General features: G+C 43.6%; 1 protein-coding gene across 5 annotated transcripts in view; it reads right to left on the bottom strand.

Moving 5' to 3' along the window:
- Positions 1-11,096: 11,096 nt before the first annotated feature.
- The window catches only part of DNAAF11 (dynein axonemal assembly factor 11), a 65,002-nt gene continuing 58,650 nt past the window's right edge, over positions 11,097-17,448 (bottom strand). For all 5 annotated transcript variants that reach the window (XM_054017130.1, XM_054017132.1, XM_054017134.1 and 2 more), the window contains one exon: positions 11,097-11,473. In XM_054017130.1, the coding sequence (XP_053873105.1) occupies positions 11,290-11,473 (184 nt within the window). In that variant the 3' untranslated portion in view covers positions 11,097-11,289. The remainder of the gene's footprint in view (positions 11,474-17,448) is intronic.

Here is a 17,448-nt window from a genome sequence, read left to right as displayed (position 1 = left end):
TGCCTGGTTCTTCTCCTATGTCTCTAGTTGTTTGCTGAACATGTCCTTTGGAGGACCCTCCTCATCCTCTCTCCAACTTTCTGTGGGAATTCCACAGGCTCTGTCATTGGTCCCCTTCTCTTCTCCCTCTACACCCTATCTCTGTGTAATCTCATTTGCATACACAAATTCAGCTGTCATCTCTAGTGGTGTCCCCCAGGGATCTGCACTGGGACCAATGCTGTTCATAATATTCATAAATGATCTGGGAAAAGGGGTAAAAAGTGAGGTTGCAAAATTTGAAGATGATACAAAGTTACTCAATATACTTAAGTTCGAAGCAGACTGAGATCACCAAGGTGATCTCACTAAACTGAATGATTGGGCAACAAAATGGCAGATGAAATTCAATGTTGATAAATGCAAAGTAATACACATTGGAAAACATAATCCCAAATAAGACAAAATGATAGAATCTAAATTAGCTGTTGCCACTCAAGAAAGAGATCTTGGAGTTATGGATAGTTCTCTGAAAACATCTGATCAATGTGCAGTGGGAGTCAAAAAAGTCAACAGAATATTAGGAACCATTATGAAAGGGATAGATAATAAGACAGAAAATATCATAATGCCACTCTATAAATCCCTGGTACACCCATACCTTGAATACAGTACTGGTCACCCCATCTCAAAAAAGATGATATATTAGAATTGGAAAAGATACAGAAAAGGACAACAAAATGATTAAGGGTATGGAACAGCTTCCATATGAGGAGAAATTAAAAAGACTGGGACTTTTCAGCTTGGAAAAGGGATGACTAAGAGGGAATATGATAGAGGTCTACAAAATCATGAATGGTGTGGAGAAAGTGATATAGGAAGTGTTATTTACTCCTTCCCATAACACAAGAAGCAGGGGTCACCCAATGAAATTAATGGGCAGCATGTTTAAAACAAACAAAAGGAAGTACTTCTTCACACAACACACAGTCAACCTGTGGAACTCATTGCCAGGGGATTTGGGAAGGCCAAAAGCATAACTGGGTTAAAAAAAAAGAACTAGATATGTTCATGGAGGATAGGTCCATCAGTGGCTATTAGCAAAGATGATCAGGGATGCAACCACATTCTCTGGGTGTCCCTAGCCTCTGATTGCCAGAAGCTAGGAGTGGATGACAGGGGGTGGATCACTAAATGATTGCCTGTTCTGTTCTTCCCTTCAAAGGACCTGGCATTGGCCACTGTTCAAAGACAGGATACTGGGCTAGATGGACCACTGGTCTGACCCTATATGGTTGTTCTTATGTTCTAACGCTGATGACTCACAGATCTACCTCTCTACTCCAGACCTGTCCTTCTGTCCAAATCAAAATCTTGGCTTGTCTTGCTAACCTCTCCTAGTGGATATGTAGCCGTCAGCTCATACTCAACATGGCTAAAAAAGAACTCGCAATCTTCTCCCCCAAATCCTTCCTGCTACATCCTTTCTTGATCACTGTGAACAGTGCTACTCAGACCCATAATCTGAGAGTAATCTTTGATTTAAACATCTTTCTAGGTCTTTACATCCAGGCTATGTCTAATATTGATTCTTTGTGCATAATATCTGTAAGATGCAACTTCTCCTGCCCATCTACACACCTAAAACTCCAATTCAGGTTCTCATCCTCTCACATCTCAGTTACTTCAATATCTTTTTCTCTGCCCTCGAGAAATGCACTCTTGCCTTGCTGATATCCATTCATAATGCAGCTGCAAAGATCATTCTCCTAGCCCATCACTTTGACCATGTCATTCCATAGGTGCCGACTCCGTGGGTGCTCCGGGGCTGGAGCACCCACGGGGAAAAATTGGTGGGTGCTCTGCACCCACTAGCAGCCAAGCTCCCCACCCTGCCTCTCCACCCCGGCTCACCTTACTTCCGCCTCCTCCTCTGAGCGCGCCGCATCCCCGCTTCTCCTCCCAGCGCTTGTCACCGCAAAACAGCTGTTTCATGGCATAAAAAGCTGTGGGAGGGAGGGGGAGGAGTGGGAACATGGGCATGCTCAGGAGAGTAGGCGGGGAAGAGGCAGGGCCGGTGATTTGGGGAAGGAGTCCAATGGGGCAGGGAGGGGGTGGAGTGGGGGTGGGGACTTTGGGGAAGGGGTTGGAATGGGGGCGGGGCAGGGATGGAGTCGGGGCAGGGCAAGGGACGGGGTGGGTCGAGCACTCACCGACGATAGGAGAAGTTGGCACCTATGTGTCATTCCTTTCTTTGCATCTCTCCCTGGGCCCCTCTTCTCTATTGTATAAAACAAACATAAGCTGCTTCTCTTCACACTCAGGGCCTATCCCCACCCTACCAATCATTCAATCATACACTATGAGTCTCTACTGAAATGTCAACTCTCACCTCCGATCAGTCCCACGATGCCAGCCTCTACCAGCAACTTGTTAAATTTTCACACAAGCACTGTTGTGCTTTCTCACATGCTGTCCCTCGTGTTTGGGAGGAGCTCCCTGAAAACATCTGCAAAACCAATGCATTATCTTCCTCGAAAAGCCTCCTTACAACTCTCCTTTGCCGTAATGCCTACAAAAAACTTGACAACTGTTAGTCTGCTGATATGCTGAGACAACAACTTTGTCATTGTTTCCTGGTAGTTCCCCATCTGTTTGCATCTATCTATTGTCTCTTGGTTTTATACTTAGACTGTGAGCTCTTTGGGGCAGGGACTGTCATTTTGTTTGGTGTATGTACAGCACCTAGCATAATGGGGTCCTGGTCCATGACTAGGGCTCCTAGGTGCTCTATTACAAATAATAATAAAAGCTTATCTCACTCTCTCCCCATTTAAAACTTATATAGTCTAGATTTCCAGTTCTAGTCTGTCAGCCTCTGTGTAGATCCTTGCCTACATTTTTAAAAATGAGGTCACATTTCATAATTTATACTGTGTTTTGCTGGTTTTTACTTCACCATGGTTTAACAGTGACGGAGTATCTTGGTCCTGGGAGCACGCAATGATAAATACGACTAAACCACCCCTGTACAGCCAGTGAGAATGAGGGAATAATCAGGCCCAATGTGCATGAGATGATGCAATACAGGAAGAAATCCATTTACTTCCAAATTATTTATGGATAAATAATGACTGGCCCTGTTTGTGTGTGTGTGTGTGTGTGTGTGTGTGTGTGTGTGTGTGTGTGTGTGTTCGGAGGATTGAGAGGAAGAAGATACAGTAACCTCTACATCAGGAGTCTCAAAGTCCCGGCCCACAGGCCATCTGCAGCCCAAGAACCTCCCCACTGCGGCCCGCGGAGGAGAGACACACGCAGGCACGCTGCCGGCAATGTCCACTACAGGCGCCGCTCCTCACAGTTCCCATTGGCTGGGGGAGAGGGATATCACTAGTCAGCCATGGAGGCTGGTCAGAGTCAGCCATGGAAGCAGCATCACCTTTTTCCCCACAATAAATATAAACAAGTCAAAATACCGAACACAACTATCTGTAATGCCTACAAAAAACACTTGACAGCTGTTAGTCTGCTGATATGCTCTCCTCAGGTCCCCACTCCTAGCCCACTCCCACAGGAGGAATCCAGAATCCAGACACAGTGGTCTTGAATTTGAGGCTCTATGGCCAGTCAATACACAGTGCTCCTCATTTCAAAGGGGGGTAACTAATTAGATTGGTGGCCCGGGGGCAGTGCGCCTGTGCACCTGCTGGTGGCCAAACTCATGCTGCACAGCTCCGTGAAACGCTGCTGCCGCTCAGCATGCTCCATGCATCACCCAAAATAGTCTGGCTGCATTTGCTCTGTACCAGCCAAGCGCTTCTGATCACCACCACACAAGCATTATATTGCTACTGCCACCTCCTCCCTCTGCTCACCTCTGGTTAGGAAGCCAGACTTGGGCCCTCCTTGTGATTCAGTTGGGATTACAGCAACCTTGGTGAGTTTATTTTGGTGTCTTGCTTCACCCACTGTAGACTTCAGATCTCTGAGCAGAGCATGATATTGATAAAGCAGCATGTACAAAAAAGAACCAGGAGGGGTCTGTCCAAAACTTAGAAGTGCACAGCTCATGCTTAACACTGCCCTTTGAAAACATCCGTAGAAAAGTTTTGGGTAAACAGGAATGTAGAAGTGAGATTACAGCTTCAAACCCGGCATAGCTTTGAAAGCAAACAGCTGGTTCGGTGGGTGTTCCGACAAAGAGGAATGGTCAGGTTACCTTGAGGCTTCTTTTTACAATTCATTAACCAACAAAAAGTTGTTTGCTATTGACAGGCTTGTTCCTGAGGGAATCCAGGTCAGAAACAAACAGTTGAGCAGACATCTTGTGTCCTAAAATAGATTCAGTGATGCAATGGCCTAATTTCTAAGACTACAGACAATAGAAAATTTTGATAGGTCAATTGACATTTTAGTATATACTTTACAATATAATTGTAATAAAGGAAACACTTAATATGCAACTTTACTTTGAATTTGTTTAGGAAATAATATTTTTTTCTGCTTTCTATTCTTACCAGCCCAACAGAACCAACATAGCTCTGGGAGAGCAAACAGGAAATTTTTCTGTGCAATTCAACAGAATTATTATTATTTTTTAATGAAAGCTTCGATTCTATTGCACAGTTCTGGAGCAAGAGATAGTTTCGTGGCAAACTCCAGGGCCACAGAATAACCCCACTTTATAGAACAAAAACTATGGCTTACCTTACCCATCATACGCCATCTATATTTCCAGTATGGAAATAGATCATCATCTCCATCCGCACTCTGCATACTGAATGGTGAACGACCCGGCCATCTGCATGCTACTCAGCCTAGGATCTGAGAGTAAGCTGTGTTCTACCTAGCTTACAACATCAACAATAGAGATTCTACAACATGAACTGTTTTGATGTATGAGCCAGAAAAATCCAACTCTCTCATTAGAGACATATCTGTTCCATGGTGATAACAGGAGCAAAATATAGTACAATCTTATTTTAGTTAGTAAAGTCAGCAGATATGACTGAATGCACAGAGAAGAAACAGGAGGTTTATTGAACAAGAAAGTGCTATTTTTATGCCTTAATTTTTTAGATTAGAGCAGATTAAGGAGATTTAATGGTTGAGGGGGTTACATTACACAAATCTAAGAGTGGAAAAAATCAAGTCAATTAAGGGCTGAAATGGAAAAATCCTAGAGGAGATTGCAATAGATTATATGGTGTGCAAATTCAACGCTAGTTAAAGCCAAGGGACTGACACCACCAATAATTTGGCTCAATGTCATTGTGATCCTTATATTTCTCTTTCAACTAATGGTGTACAGAGCACAAGTATGAAACTCCTTTTCTTACATCCTATATCCATTTCAAACTATAACTGAGGGGAAAATATCAGTTTACATCTAACAAACCAAGATGACTGGACAGTCTCTCAGTTTCTCATTGATAAACAGCAGTTTGAGAAAGACCATCCAGCCATAAATTATCTTAAGTCTATGGAACACTGGAAAGCACTTTATGGAGGTTAGAATGCAATTTTTTTTATCAGAGCTTATTTATCACACAGACAAAGGCAACATTTACTTTCCAAACTCTGAGCTTTTTGCATGATCAAGGTCTTTCTACTATCAAAATTGTGATAATTATTTGTACATTATGACGTACTGACATCCTGGGATACTAGAAAAGTGTGTACGAGTGCAAAGAGGGCATGTGAGTGGGTTGTGTGCTCCTGAATTTTCTCTATGGAGAAGCAGGGGAGCTCTCTTTGTTGAGGTTGACCATAAATCAGTGGGTTTCCTGCAGGCAGTGGAATTTCACGAGTCATCAGGTTATAATACCACCATGAGTCCATCTAGTATTTTGATGTCTGTGCTGGTTGTACAGCTATAACAAACTATGTATGCAGTACCCGGACCCAGTGGCTAAAATTAGGATTTTGAGGTTTAACAAAACATATCCAGATGATATGCTAAAAACTCCTCTGCTTTTGTCATGATTGTGACTGTGATAGTATAATTCCTGAGTTTACATGAGAGGAAAAAGTACTACAATTATCTAATAAGAATGTCATTAATTAACATTTGTCCCTGTGGATTAGACGAGTAATCATTACTTAAAAGATGAGGCTCATATAAGTATATATTGTATAATTCGAAGCCAAATTTTGCCCTTGGCTGAGAGGCTCACATTGATTTTAGTAGAAGCTGCCAACCTGCATTCCGTGTACAGAATTTGACTTCAATGAAAGCTGCATCCATAAATCTGTGAGCAGAATCTAGTTTTTTATCACCATTAACCATGAAAATAAATCAGTGCTTTCCTGCTAACTGGAAAGCCAAATATGAATTTATCGTTTACTGTCCTTCTGGGTAAGGACGTGCTGTACATTCAGAAGCTCAAAGCAAAACTTTTGTTACAAACTATAGGATCAAGAAATTCATTTTGTCTTTTAATGGTATTAGGGGAGCTATGCAAACCTAGTTGCTATTTTAAGGAAATATGTATATCACTTTAAAGGATTTCTTTGATGGTTCAGTTGTGAGTGCAGCTAATCTTTTAATTTTCAGTCTTAAAGATGAAAGCAACATCTAAACACAATCCTTCTTTGATTTCTTCTGATTTTGTTTAATTTGCTCGCAGTATCTCATTTTGAAAGGAGCAATAGCCATTTTCATTTGTTTTTGCACTGCTTTGGAGAAGAAGCAATTTCAGGTTTTAGTGCAAGAGGAAGCAAGTTCCAGTTTATATGGAGCAAATCATTAGGTTTCTTTTACATAGCAACATTCTTTATTTTATGAGATAATTAGTGACAAGCTTATATAGATCCTTCTAGGTCCTCAATTTATACTCTTTTTGGAGCTTTTAAACTAGAGGAGACCTGCTGTGATAAATAAAGTGGTGAGGTAGCCCCCTTTGATAGACACCCAGCCAACAAGTTAGCTGTAAAATCCCTCTTGGTAGCTGTTCTCTGCTTGCTTTACCTGTAAAGAGTTAACAAGCCCACAGGTAAAAGAAAAGGAGTGGGCAACTGACCAAAAGGCTAGAACTTTTAAAAATGGGACAGAAACTTTCCCTTTGTCTGTTGTTCTCCGGAGAAGGAGACACGGAGCAGCAATGCTGTGTAAGCCTTGAACCAGGTATGAAAATTCATCAGATAATAACTAGAATTACTCATTTGAAACCTCCCAAATATGTAAGTAAATTAGGAATGTTTAGCTAGACGCGATCAGGTTTATTTCTTTATTTTGGCTTGTGGAACTCCTCTGTGCTAACCTCAGATGCTTTTGTTTGCTTGTAACCTTTAAGCTGAACCCCCAAGAAAGCTATTTTGGACGCTTAATTTTTGTAATTGTTTCTTTTTAAGATCTAGCAAAAAGCCTAAGTTCCAGGTGTATTTTTTTTCCTTCTTGTTTTTAATAAAATTTACCTTTTTTAAGAACAGGATTGGATTTTTGGTGTCCTAAGTAGTTTTGTGGACATGTTGTTTGATTAGCTGGTAACCACAACTAATTTCCTTTGTTTTCTTTCTCAGCTCTTCCCTGGAGGGAGGGGTGAAAGGGCTTGAGGGTACCCCACAGGGAGGAATTCCCAAGTGCTCCTTCCTGGGTTCAAAGGGTTTTTTTTGCATTTGGGTGGTGGCAGTGTTTACCAATCCAAGGCCAGAGAGAAGCTGTAACCTTGGGAGTGTAATACAAGCCTGGAGTGGCAAGTATTAATTTTTAAAATCCTTGTGGGCCCCCACCTTCTGCACTTGAGGTGCCAGAGTGGGGATTCAGCCTTGACACCTGAAAATTTTAAAAATGGTAAATGCCTGGTACAACAGGCATATGTGCTCAATGCCTTAGCTAAAGGGTCAAGGGAGCGGTGCAGATTTATTAATTAGTTCACCACTTCATCAATGACAAGTTTCAGAGTAACAGCCGTGTTAGTCTGTATCCGCAAAAAGAAGAACAGGAGTACTTGTGGCACCTTAGAGACTAACAAATTTATTAGAGCATAAGCTTTCATGGACTACAGCATCCGAAGAAGTGGGCTGTAGTCCACGAAAGCTTATGCTCTAATAAATTTGTTAGTCTCTAAGGTGCCACAAGTACTCCTGTTCTTCTTTTCACTTCATCAATGGAAATTGGATGAACACCAGCCGTTGCAAACCTGAGCACATCTGCCACACACTTCAGGCAAACTCACTGGTAAAGATAAACGGTTAAACAAATGTATTGACTGCAAAAGATAAGTGATTTTAAGTGATATTAAGTGATAGGCTAAAAGTCAGTTAGTTACCAAAATAAAATAAAATATAAGCACGCAGTCTAAACTCCCAATCCTATTAGACTGGGCAACATCTAGATTAATCAGTTTTTCTCACCCCACTGGATATTGCAATCCTTAATATACAGGTTTGCCCCTTAAACCTGGGCTAATCTCTGCTGGAGTCTTGTCTTCTTCTCAGTGTCTTTGTTGCTTGCAGCATAGGTGAGGGCAGGAGAAAGGCCCCACATGTGGCCACTGTGTTCTGTTTTATAACCTCAGTCCCATGTGCTTGGGGAACACAGGTCCACGCATGTCTGGGGGCATTGCTGAGTCTCCAGGCCAGGTTGAGCAATTCCCCTGGTGTGGCCTCATGCAGGTGAGTCATTGAATTGTAGCTCCCTTGCTGGAGCTATTGATGGGTTGTTTGACATCCCATCCGGGTGTTGGTTACTTTCCTTGCTGTTGCCTCTGGGGAGCTAATATCTGGCGGATTCCCCAACTTACAGCATGTTTTAGTGACAACCAAACAACACAATTCTCATAACTTCATATGCATTAATGATATACATATATGGATAGAGAAATAACTTTCAGAGATCATAACCTTTCCCCAATACCTTGCAAGGCATGCTTTATATGTAAGATCACGATTATATGAAAATGAGGCATATGGGGGTTACAGGACGCTCCCCCAAGGTATAGAATGTCACAGTTACTGAAACATCTTGTGAGTCTGGGAAACGCCCATAGACTAGCCCCTCAGAGAGGACAAAGAAACTGCAAACACAGAGGCCTCACATGCCAAACCTCACATACACAAAAGCTGCAAGCAATAATTTACAATCCCTAATGAAGGATGGTCAGCAGCTCACATATACCCTGGGTACTGCCTAAGCCCATGACACAGCATGGATTTTTCCAGCACCTGTAGAAGGGTATAAATGAGGGACAGTGACATCACCATAGGGCCTCGCTCTCCTCCCCCATCTTGACACCCGGAAGCAAGATTGTTTGGAAGACAGAGACGTTTCCTTGAACTGGGGCGAAGGGATGATCCTAACTAGAATGCTTTCTAGTTAGTATAAACTGAGCTGAAAAGTGTCTGTAACGTCCAGTAGGGTGAGAGAAACTAGTTGATTCAAATCTTCCTTAGCCTGATAAAGTTTAGGATGTAGAATGCATGTTTGCTTTATTTCTTATGTAACCAACCCTGACCTTTATGCCTACCACTTATATTCATGTAAAATCTATCTTTCTCTAGTTAAGAAACTTATGTTGATGTTTAGACAAACTCACTGGTTTAGATTAAAGTACTTGCGGGGGTCTGCTCAGATTACAGAGGCTGGTACACGTCCACTACCCTTTGAAGGAGTGGTGAACTAATTAATGAGCTTGCATTGATCAAGAAGGTCTTAAGCAGTGTAAGAGGTACTGGGGTGCAAGACTGGGGCTGGGGGGATTTGCTGGGGTCTCCTTGTATGCCGTTCATGAGTGGCCTGGGAGAGCATTCATATAACTTTGCTGGGTGTGCCTCTGCATGCTGATGGCTGAGTGAACAGATCCTGGAGGAGTTTGCTGTTCACTTGCATAGCAGTGTAGGAGACAGCCAGGACAGGAAAGTTAAAAGAGGTACAATGGTTCCATAGTCCAGATTGCACCCTGGGGCATGTCAAAACCATTCCCTCCATAAACTTATCAAGTGCAGTCTTGAAGCCAGTTAGGGTTTCTTTTGCCCACACAGCTCTCCTTGGAAGACTGTTCCAGAACTTCACTCCTCTGATGGTTAGAAACCTTCGTCTGATTTAAAGCCTAAACTTGTTGGCCAGTTCATATCTATTTGTTCTTGTGTCAAGGTTGGAGCTTAACTTAAATAACTCCTCTGCCTCCCTGGCATTTATCCCCCTGATGTATTTGTAGAGAGCAATCATATCTCCCGTCAGTCTTCTTTTTGTTAGGCTAAACAAGCCAGGCTCTTTGAGTCTCCTTTCATAAGGCAGGTTTTCCATTTCTCTGATCCTCCTAGTAGCCCTTCTCTGCACCTGTTCCAGATTGAATTCATCTTTCCTAAACATGGGAGACCAGAACTGCACACAATATTCTAGATGAGGTCTCACCAGTGCCTTTAATGGTACTAACACTTTCCTATCTCTACTGAAACTATCTTGCCTGATGGGTGAATGTGGTATGGCAAATGGGGTTTTAATGAGAAAGGGCAGGCCCTGGCAACCTTTTCTCAGCCCCAGAATGTAGGGACATCAGGGAATGTGCTTCATAACCAACTGATGGACTTTCTTTGCTGCTGCTCTGCACAAGAGGGAAGAAAGCGGAAGAACACTTAGGGACTTCTAAGCACCCTGTGGCTCAGCCTATGTCAGGGGTCGGCAACCTCTGGCATGCGGCTCATCAGGGTAAGCACTCCGGCGGGCCGGGCCAGTTTGTTTACCAGCCGCGTCTGCAGGTTCGGCCGATCGCGGCTCCCACTGGCCGCGGTTTGTCTTCCCAGGCCAATGGGAGCTGCAGGAAGCGGTGTGGGCTGAAGGATGTGCTGCCTGCGGCTTCCCGCAGCCTCCATTGGCCTGGAGTGGCGAACCATGGCCAGTGGGAGCCGCGATCGGCTGAACCTGCGGACGTGGCAGGTAAACAAACTGGCCCAGCCCACTAGGGTGCTTACCCTGGCGAGCCGCGTGCCAGAGGTTGCCGACCACTGACCTATGTAATCAGATGATCTTATTACTGTTACCCTCCTCTTTCTTCTCATTGATTGTCACACTCATTTGACATCTTATCTGAAGTTGGACTGTGGGTTTGTACAGTGCCAAATGCAATGGGACCCCAATATTGATCAGTGCTTTCGAGCCATTCCACTATATAAATAAATAATTGGAAAACAGTTTATTAAAGGCATATTGTTCCTGATATCACAAAAGGCAGCAGCAAGATAAAGCACAAATATAACAAAAGTCAGTTTACAGTAAGAGCTGAAATAATATTTTGTAACTTCAGAAGATGCTGCTGCAAAATTTGAGTCAAGAAAACTGCTCAGGCAAACTCTGGGTCCTACAGTAACATTTCATATTAAGGGTGGAACATCTTGGTTATCTTCAAAGTCAACATAACTATTCTCAGTGTCTATAACCTTTGGTTGCTGCAGATTAATAGGTCCTTGCCCAATTCGCTCCTTTTCTTGGATTATGTTTGCCACATCAGGGAATGAATATTTGCTAGGATCCACTTCTAGTTTCTCAACTTGCTCCCTGTAACAAAGGAGAACAGATGGTTATAAATAAAACTTCATTTCAACATCACATGTAGCAACAGAAATTTGGGACTGCTTCCCAAATTCCCCAATTCCCATAGAAGTCACCATGAGTTTTGTGGAGGATTAAGAAATCTCACTATTGTGAATTGATTGTTAATTCAAAAGGGAGTCTCAGGGCTTGTATACACATACAGCACTGCAGTGGTGAAGCTGTGCTGCTGTAGTGCTTAGTGAAGACACGATCTATGCTGAAGAGAGGGCTTCTCCCCTCGGCATAGATACTCCACCTCCCTGAGAGGTAGTAGCTATGTTGACGGGAGAAGCCTTCCCATTGACATAGCGCTGTCTCCACTGGGTGTTCTTCTTCTTCGAATAGTGTCCCTACGGGTGCTCCATTGTAGGTGACATCCCCTCTGGGGGGCTGAGGCAATCATCCAGGTAAGGGAAAATCATGATCCCTTGCAAGCATAAGCGGGCGACCACTACTGAGAGAACTTTGGAAAATACTCTAGGGGCTGAAGATAACCTGAAGGGGAGTACCCTGTACTGGTGTTGATTTTGTCCCAGGGTGAATCTGAGAAATCATCTGTGAGTCAATAAGACTGAGATGTGAAAATATGCGTCCCTGTAGGTCGAGGGCCGAAAACCAGTCTCCTTGTTCCAACGCTGGAATGATCGTTGCTAAAGTGACCATCTTGAATTCCTAAGCTTTGACAAACTTGTTGAGAGTGCTAAGGTCTAATATGGGTCTCCAGCCCTCCTCCTTCCTGGGTATTAGAGTAGAACTCTTTGCCTCATAGATGTTGAGGTACTGGTTCTATCGTTCTAACTGGAGGAGACAGTTTACCTCTTGACGTAGTAAACTCTTGTGAGAAGGCTCCCTGAAGAGGGATGGGGAATGGTGTTGTGGAGGAAGCAGGGAGGTAAAATGGATAGAGTATCCATGGTGAATGATCTCTAGGAGCCATCGGTCTGATGTTATATGCTCCCAGGTGCTGCAGAACACTGCCAGACAGTGGCCAAATGGGTGGGTAATGATGGTCAGTTGTAGCAGTTGTGGGGAGTGGTCTATCAGAACCTTGATCAACACATCAAAACTGGTGTTTAGATGTGGAAGGCTGGGACAAGGAGGATTGCTGACTGGACAGTTTACGTCTGGAAAATTTAGTTTTCTTTCTCTGTGGCTTGTAGTATTGTTGAGCCGGATATTGCGAAGTGTGGGGCTTAGACTAAATTTTCTCTTTTGTCCATAGATCCCCAGCGAATGGCGAGTGGCCTGAGAATCCTTCAAAGTATGAAGGGAGACATCAGTTTTCTCTGCAAAGAGCTTAGTGCCCTCAAAGGGAAGAAGATCTTCGATGGTTGCCTGCACCTCCTTTGGGCAATCTGACAGGTGGAGCCAAGAGGCATGTCACATCACCACTGCCATGGAGGTGGCTCTGGCTTCAGTATCAGCCATGTTGAGGGCAGACTGTAGCATTGTCTTTGCTACTAGCTGCCCTTCTTGGATGTTGGCCTTAAATTGTTCACAATGTGTCTCAGGCAGCTGCTCAATAAAGTTGTGTTCTATTTCAAGTAATTCATGTAATGGTATTTCACATAAGTGCTTGGTAGTTGGCAATTTGAAACTGAAACGTGGCCAAGGAGTACGCCCTCCTGCCAAATAGGTCCAGATGCTTCCAGCACCTATCATAGGGAGTAGACCTCATGTGGTGTTAATGGCCACGAGAATTGACAGCGTCCACCACGATGGAGTTGGGTGGAGGGTGGGAGAAGAGGAACCCTGTTTCTCTCACCGGGACATAGTACTTTTTGTCTGCTCGCTTGCAAGTTGGTGTGACTGATGCTGGGGTCTGCCATATTGTCTCGCAGGGTCAAGAAGGTCTTCATTCATAGGGAGGGCTACTTTTGAAGAGGAAGATGAGTGGAGGATGTCCAGGAGCTTATGGTGCATGTCCTTGACTTCCTCCAGAGGTATCTGGAGACAGTCAGCTACTCTCTTTGCGAGGTCCTGCAACAGGCAAAAATCATCCACCAGGGATGGTGGAAGAGGCATGACAGCCTCGTCTGGGGAAGAGGAGGATATATGTTTTGGGTTTGCCTCCTCCTGAACATCGCCCTCACACTTCTCCAAGATTCCTTCTAGGGACTCCAAAGCCCTGGTTGCCAGGGCTGAGGAAATGTGTCTCATGGACTCATGGGTGGGACTAGGAGCCTGAGAGGCATGGGTGCAGTATGCAGGCCAGGGGTCCTAGTATAGCATGGAGCCTGGTGGTGGTGCCCATTGATGGCCATACCAGGACAGCAGCATTGGGGCCATCTGAAGATATGCCCGGGGGCCCTGCTGGAATCGGGCACCATAGAGCTGCTTGGAAAGAGTACTGTGATATCCCGTTCTCTGGTTCACTATCGGAGTCTGAATTGAGAGTGGGTGAGCATGGCAAGGAAGCAGGAAAGACTCCTGTGCCAGGTGGAGACTCGGGTGCGGAGGTCCCGGTACCGAGGAAAGGAGATTCTGGTATATCGGTTACACAGAGGTCCCTTGAATGCCGGAAATCCGGTGGTGCTGACCGACTCAGTGACACTGGCAATGCTGGGGGGACGGAGATCTTGTCCACACCGGCTGTTCAGGTACCGGAAGAGATGTCGGTACCGATGGGACATTGCATACTGGTGGTTCCTTGGAGTGTTTGCTCCTGTCCTTTTCCTTAGGTCCCATTGACTTGGTGCCTGTGTCCATTGGGTCTGTGGGGGCCATAGTCCACTGGGTACCTGCCACCATAGTCTTCCTTGAGCCGTGGGTACCAGGCTTGGCCTGTCTTGGTGCTGATGGTACTGAGAATATAGAACATGCTGGGGATTGTTTGCGGCTAGCTTGCGGCGGGGACTTCCCACTACTTTTTGACTTGAGAAGGGTCAGTGGCTGATTTCTTCACCCCATGGCCCTTGGATGTTGAGGGCTGTGGGGAAGACTCATGGCTGCATGAGAACTCTTGACACGGGTCCAGAGAAGGTCTGAGAGCTGCCTCCATGAATATAATCTTCTGCCTCAGCTCTCTGTCCTTGCGAGATCAAGGTCTATGCTGCTGGCAGAGAGTGCACTTTTGAGGAATGTGTCCTTCTCTGAGGCAACGAGTGCACCATGAGTGTGTGTCTGTGACAGGGATAGCCTCGCTGCAAGAGAGACACTTCTTACACCTACAGTGGAGCACCAATAGGGACTCTACTCAAAGCAGAACTTTTGGTATCTGTAATTTATTTTACATCTAAAAATGACTTATCAATTAATACAATTTGCTAGCTGCTGAGGTAGCACAGTTTTTGATCACAATTGGTTTCTTTTCTGGTCATATTTAGCTCAGTCATTTCACTTTAACTATTTAATATTCTCAGTATAATTCCCTAATTAGACAGTCCCTGGAAAGCAGAAGAACAGAACCTTTTTTTAGCAAGCAAATACATTATATTTAAACTGAGTGTTCTGTGTATGTCTGTTGCTTATTATTTTTGACAATATGGCTCTTAACGATTTTTGTGGGGTGAACAATTATTCAAAGCACAATAAAAACTAGAATGCATAATACATTCATTCAATCCATGTTAGGGATGTTTTTGAAAGAACGCTTAGCATAATTTTTTGTTTTCTTAATGAACTCATTGATATCATTATCACTCCATCAGCAGAGATTAAGTGTTCTTATACTTTCTGCACTGTCGTATTTAGACCTAGCATTTAAAAAATAATTAATTCAATTAAACAGCTAATTTGTCGACATGCATAGAAATAAATCTCTTCCTTTGAATAAACATCAGTGGACTGGAGCACATTGGTTAAGAAGAAGATTGTTTTATGGACTAATCATCTGAGAATGTTTAGAAGATATGTGATGTAAATTAATTCCTATTATAACTTCACATTTAAAGAAGCACTACGTCTACATTCTGTGTGGGAGGCCTAGAGGGAGCAGGGGACACCCTAAAAAAACAGAAAAATTCTAACCCATTCCCAGTAATTTGTGATTGATTTTTCTTCACCTAGTCCCATTAACTGGGGTCAGAGGCTTGTGTACTTCATCTCCAAGTGTTCTTGTCAAGTGTGCCTTCAAAGCTGACACCAACCTTCTTCAGGTCCTCCTTCAGCATTTTGAACCACCTTTTTCTAGATCTTCTGTGTGGTTTTTGTCCCATGACTACTAGTTCTTGTACTCTCTGGCCAACATATCCCACGCCTCATTGTCTCACATGACCTAGCCATCTCAGTCATTACTCCCTCAGCTTTTCTGTGATGGGTGGGCTATTGAATCACGGCTCATACCATTTCATTGTATAGCCTCTCAACTCTAATCTTAGTCAGCGGCCACCTGAGCAGTCTCAGTTCGTCTGTGTGAAATAGTTGTTTTTCTCTGTTCCTCACTGACCAGAATTCCAACCCACATGTCATGATTGCCCTTATCATGACCTTATACACTTCATTCCTTAGTTTACTTGGCATACTCTTATTCTGTCAATTCCCTACATTTACACAAAGCGCTCTTCAAAGCAGCTCCTAACATCTGCATCCACATTCCCATCATGGTTCAACAATGAACCAAGGTATTTAAATTGTTGCACAGACCAACTCTATACCATTGAGTCTTACTGGCTTCTCATTGTCCCACTCAACAAAGCACGGCATGTATTCCATATTTTGTCAGCTGATTCATAAACCATGTTCTTCTAATACAGTCCTCCATAGATCAGTAGCAGATTAGCCACTGGGCCAATGGGGCCAGCTGGGCAGCAGAGTCAGGGCGCAGGGGCTTGCCCCACTCTGCCCGCCTGGCGCTCCAGGAGTCCAAGTTCATGTACCTGGTAATAATCACTTTGTAACAGTAACCCTGTTGTTTAAAGGCCCTGGCTCAGCTCTAGGAGTCTTTACCATTCCACAGTTGAAGCTGCAACAAGCACACTTGGGATGAAAGACGCCTCTCCAAATACTGAGTAAGTGGCTGGTGGTGCACAGCTCCTCTGCTACTATGAGGCCCCATCTGCAAAGCTTTCTGCCCCCTGGAATTCTTGTGCTGAAGCAGCATTTTACAGTTCCCCCTACCCAATCTGCTCTTCTAATTAAAGAGATGGTATCATGTCAAACATGGCCACAGATTAAGGTTTTTGGATGTTTAAAAGCAAAATGTTACGGACCCAAAGTCCAATAGAAACAGTCCCAGGATTTTCCTGAATTCCAGCAGAAACAAGCTAAATAAATCCCCCCAGGGGCTATTGAAGGAGATTCAAGGGTGTGCATGCTTGTATGTTCAAAGGTGTTTTTGGGGGGGAGAGGGGAGTTAAAACTTATTTTTGCCTTACCTCCAACCTGATACTCTAACTCCTCCCACCAAAAAGGAAATGTTGTCTCTCTAATTGCTGAAAATGTTACTTTCCCTTTAAAAATAATAGTTTTGTATAAAATCTCAGAATAGATCTTGTATAGGTAGCAGAAGTGATGACCGTATTATCATGTAATCAAGATAGCAGAGTTAACGAGTTTTTCAAACAGTGGTCTAGCAGATTGTATGTGTGAGGAAGAATTTAGCTAAGAGTTCTGTAACCCTCAAATGTAATTGTTGTAATGAATGCTCTCCTGTAATCTAAGAGACAGCTATTCAGGATTTCTTTAACGTCTGGCTAGTTAGTTACTTGTCAGCTACAGGGTCAAAACCTTTTCTTTTCTTGATAAGCTCTGTACATTCAAAGTATCTCTTTCCCATTTCTGTTTTGATTGTAAATGTTTAGTTTGCCTCCAACAAAGTAAATCAATATCTGTACTCAGAAAAGGAATGTTTACAAAAAGTATTGTGGGCATTTAGGAGAATATTTTCAATTGGATTGAGCCCCAGATTCCCTTTTTGTGGGCACAACTTGTTATCCTTGTGGCATGGAGTATCTTTGGATTATCAGGTATCAGAAATTATAGAAAGGCCTCACAATTTG

This window comes from Malaclemys terrapin, chromosome 2, assembly GCF_027887155.1.
Source record: "Malaclemys terrapin pileata isolate rMalTer1 chromosome 2, rMalTer1.hap1, whole genome shotgun sequence".
NCBI classification, from domain to species: domain Eukaryota; kingdom Metazoa; phylum Chordata; order Testudines; family Emydidae; genus Malaclemys; species Malaclemys terrapin.
The sequence above is the reverse complement of the archived record's forward strand: the minus strand, read 5'-3'. Positions and strand labels throughout refer to the sequence as shown.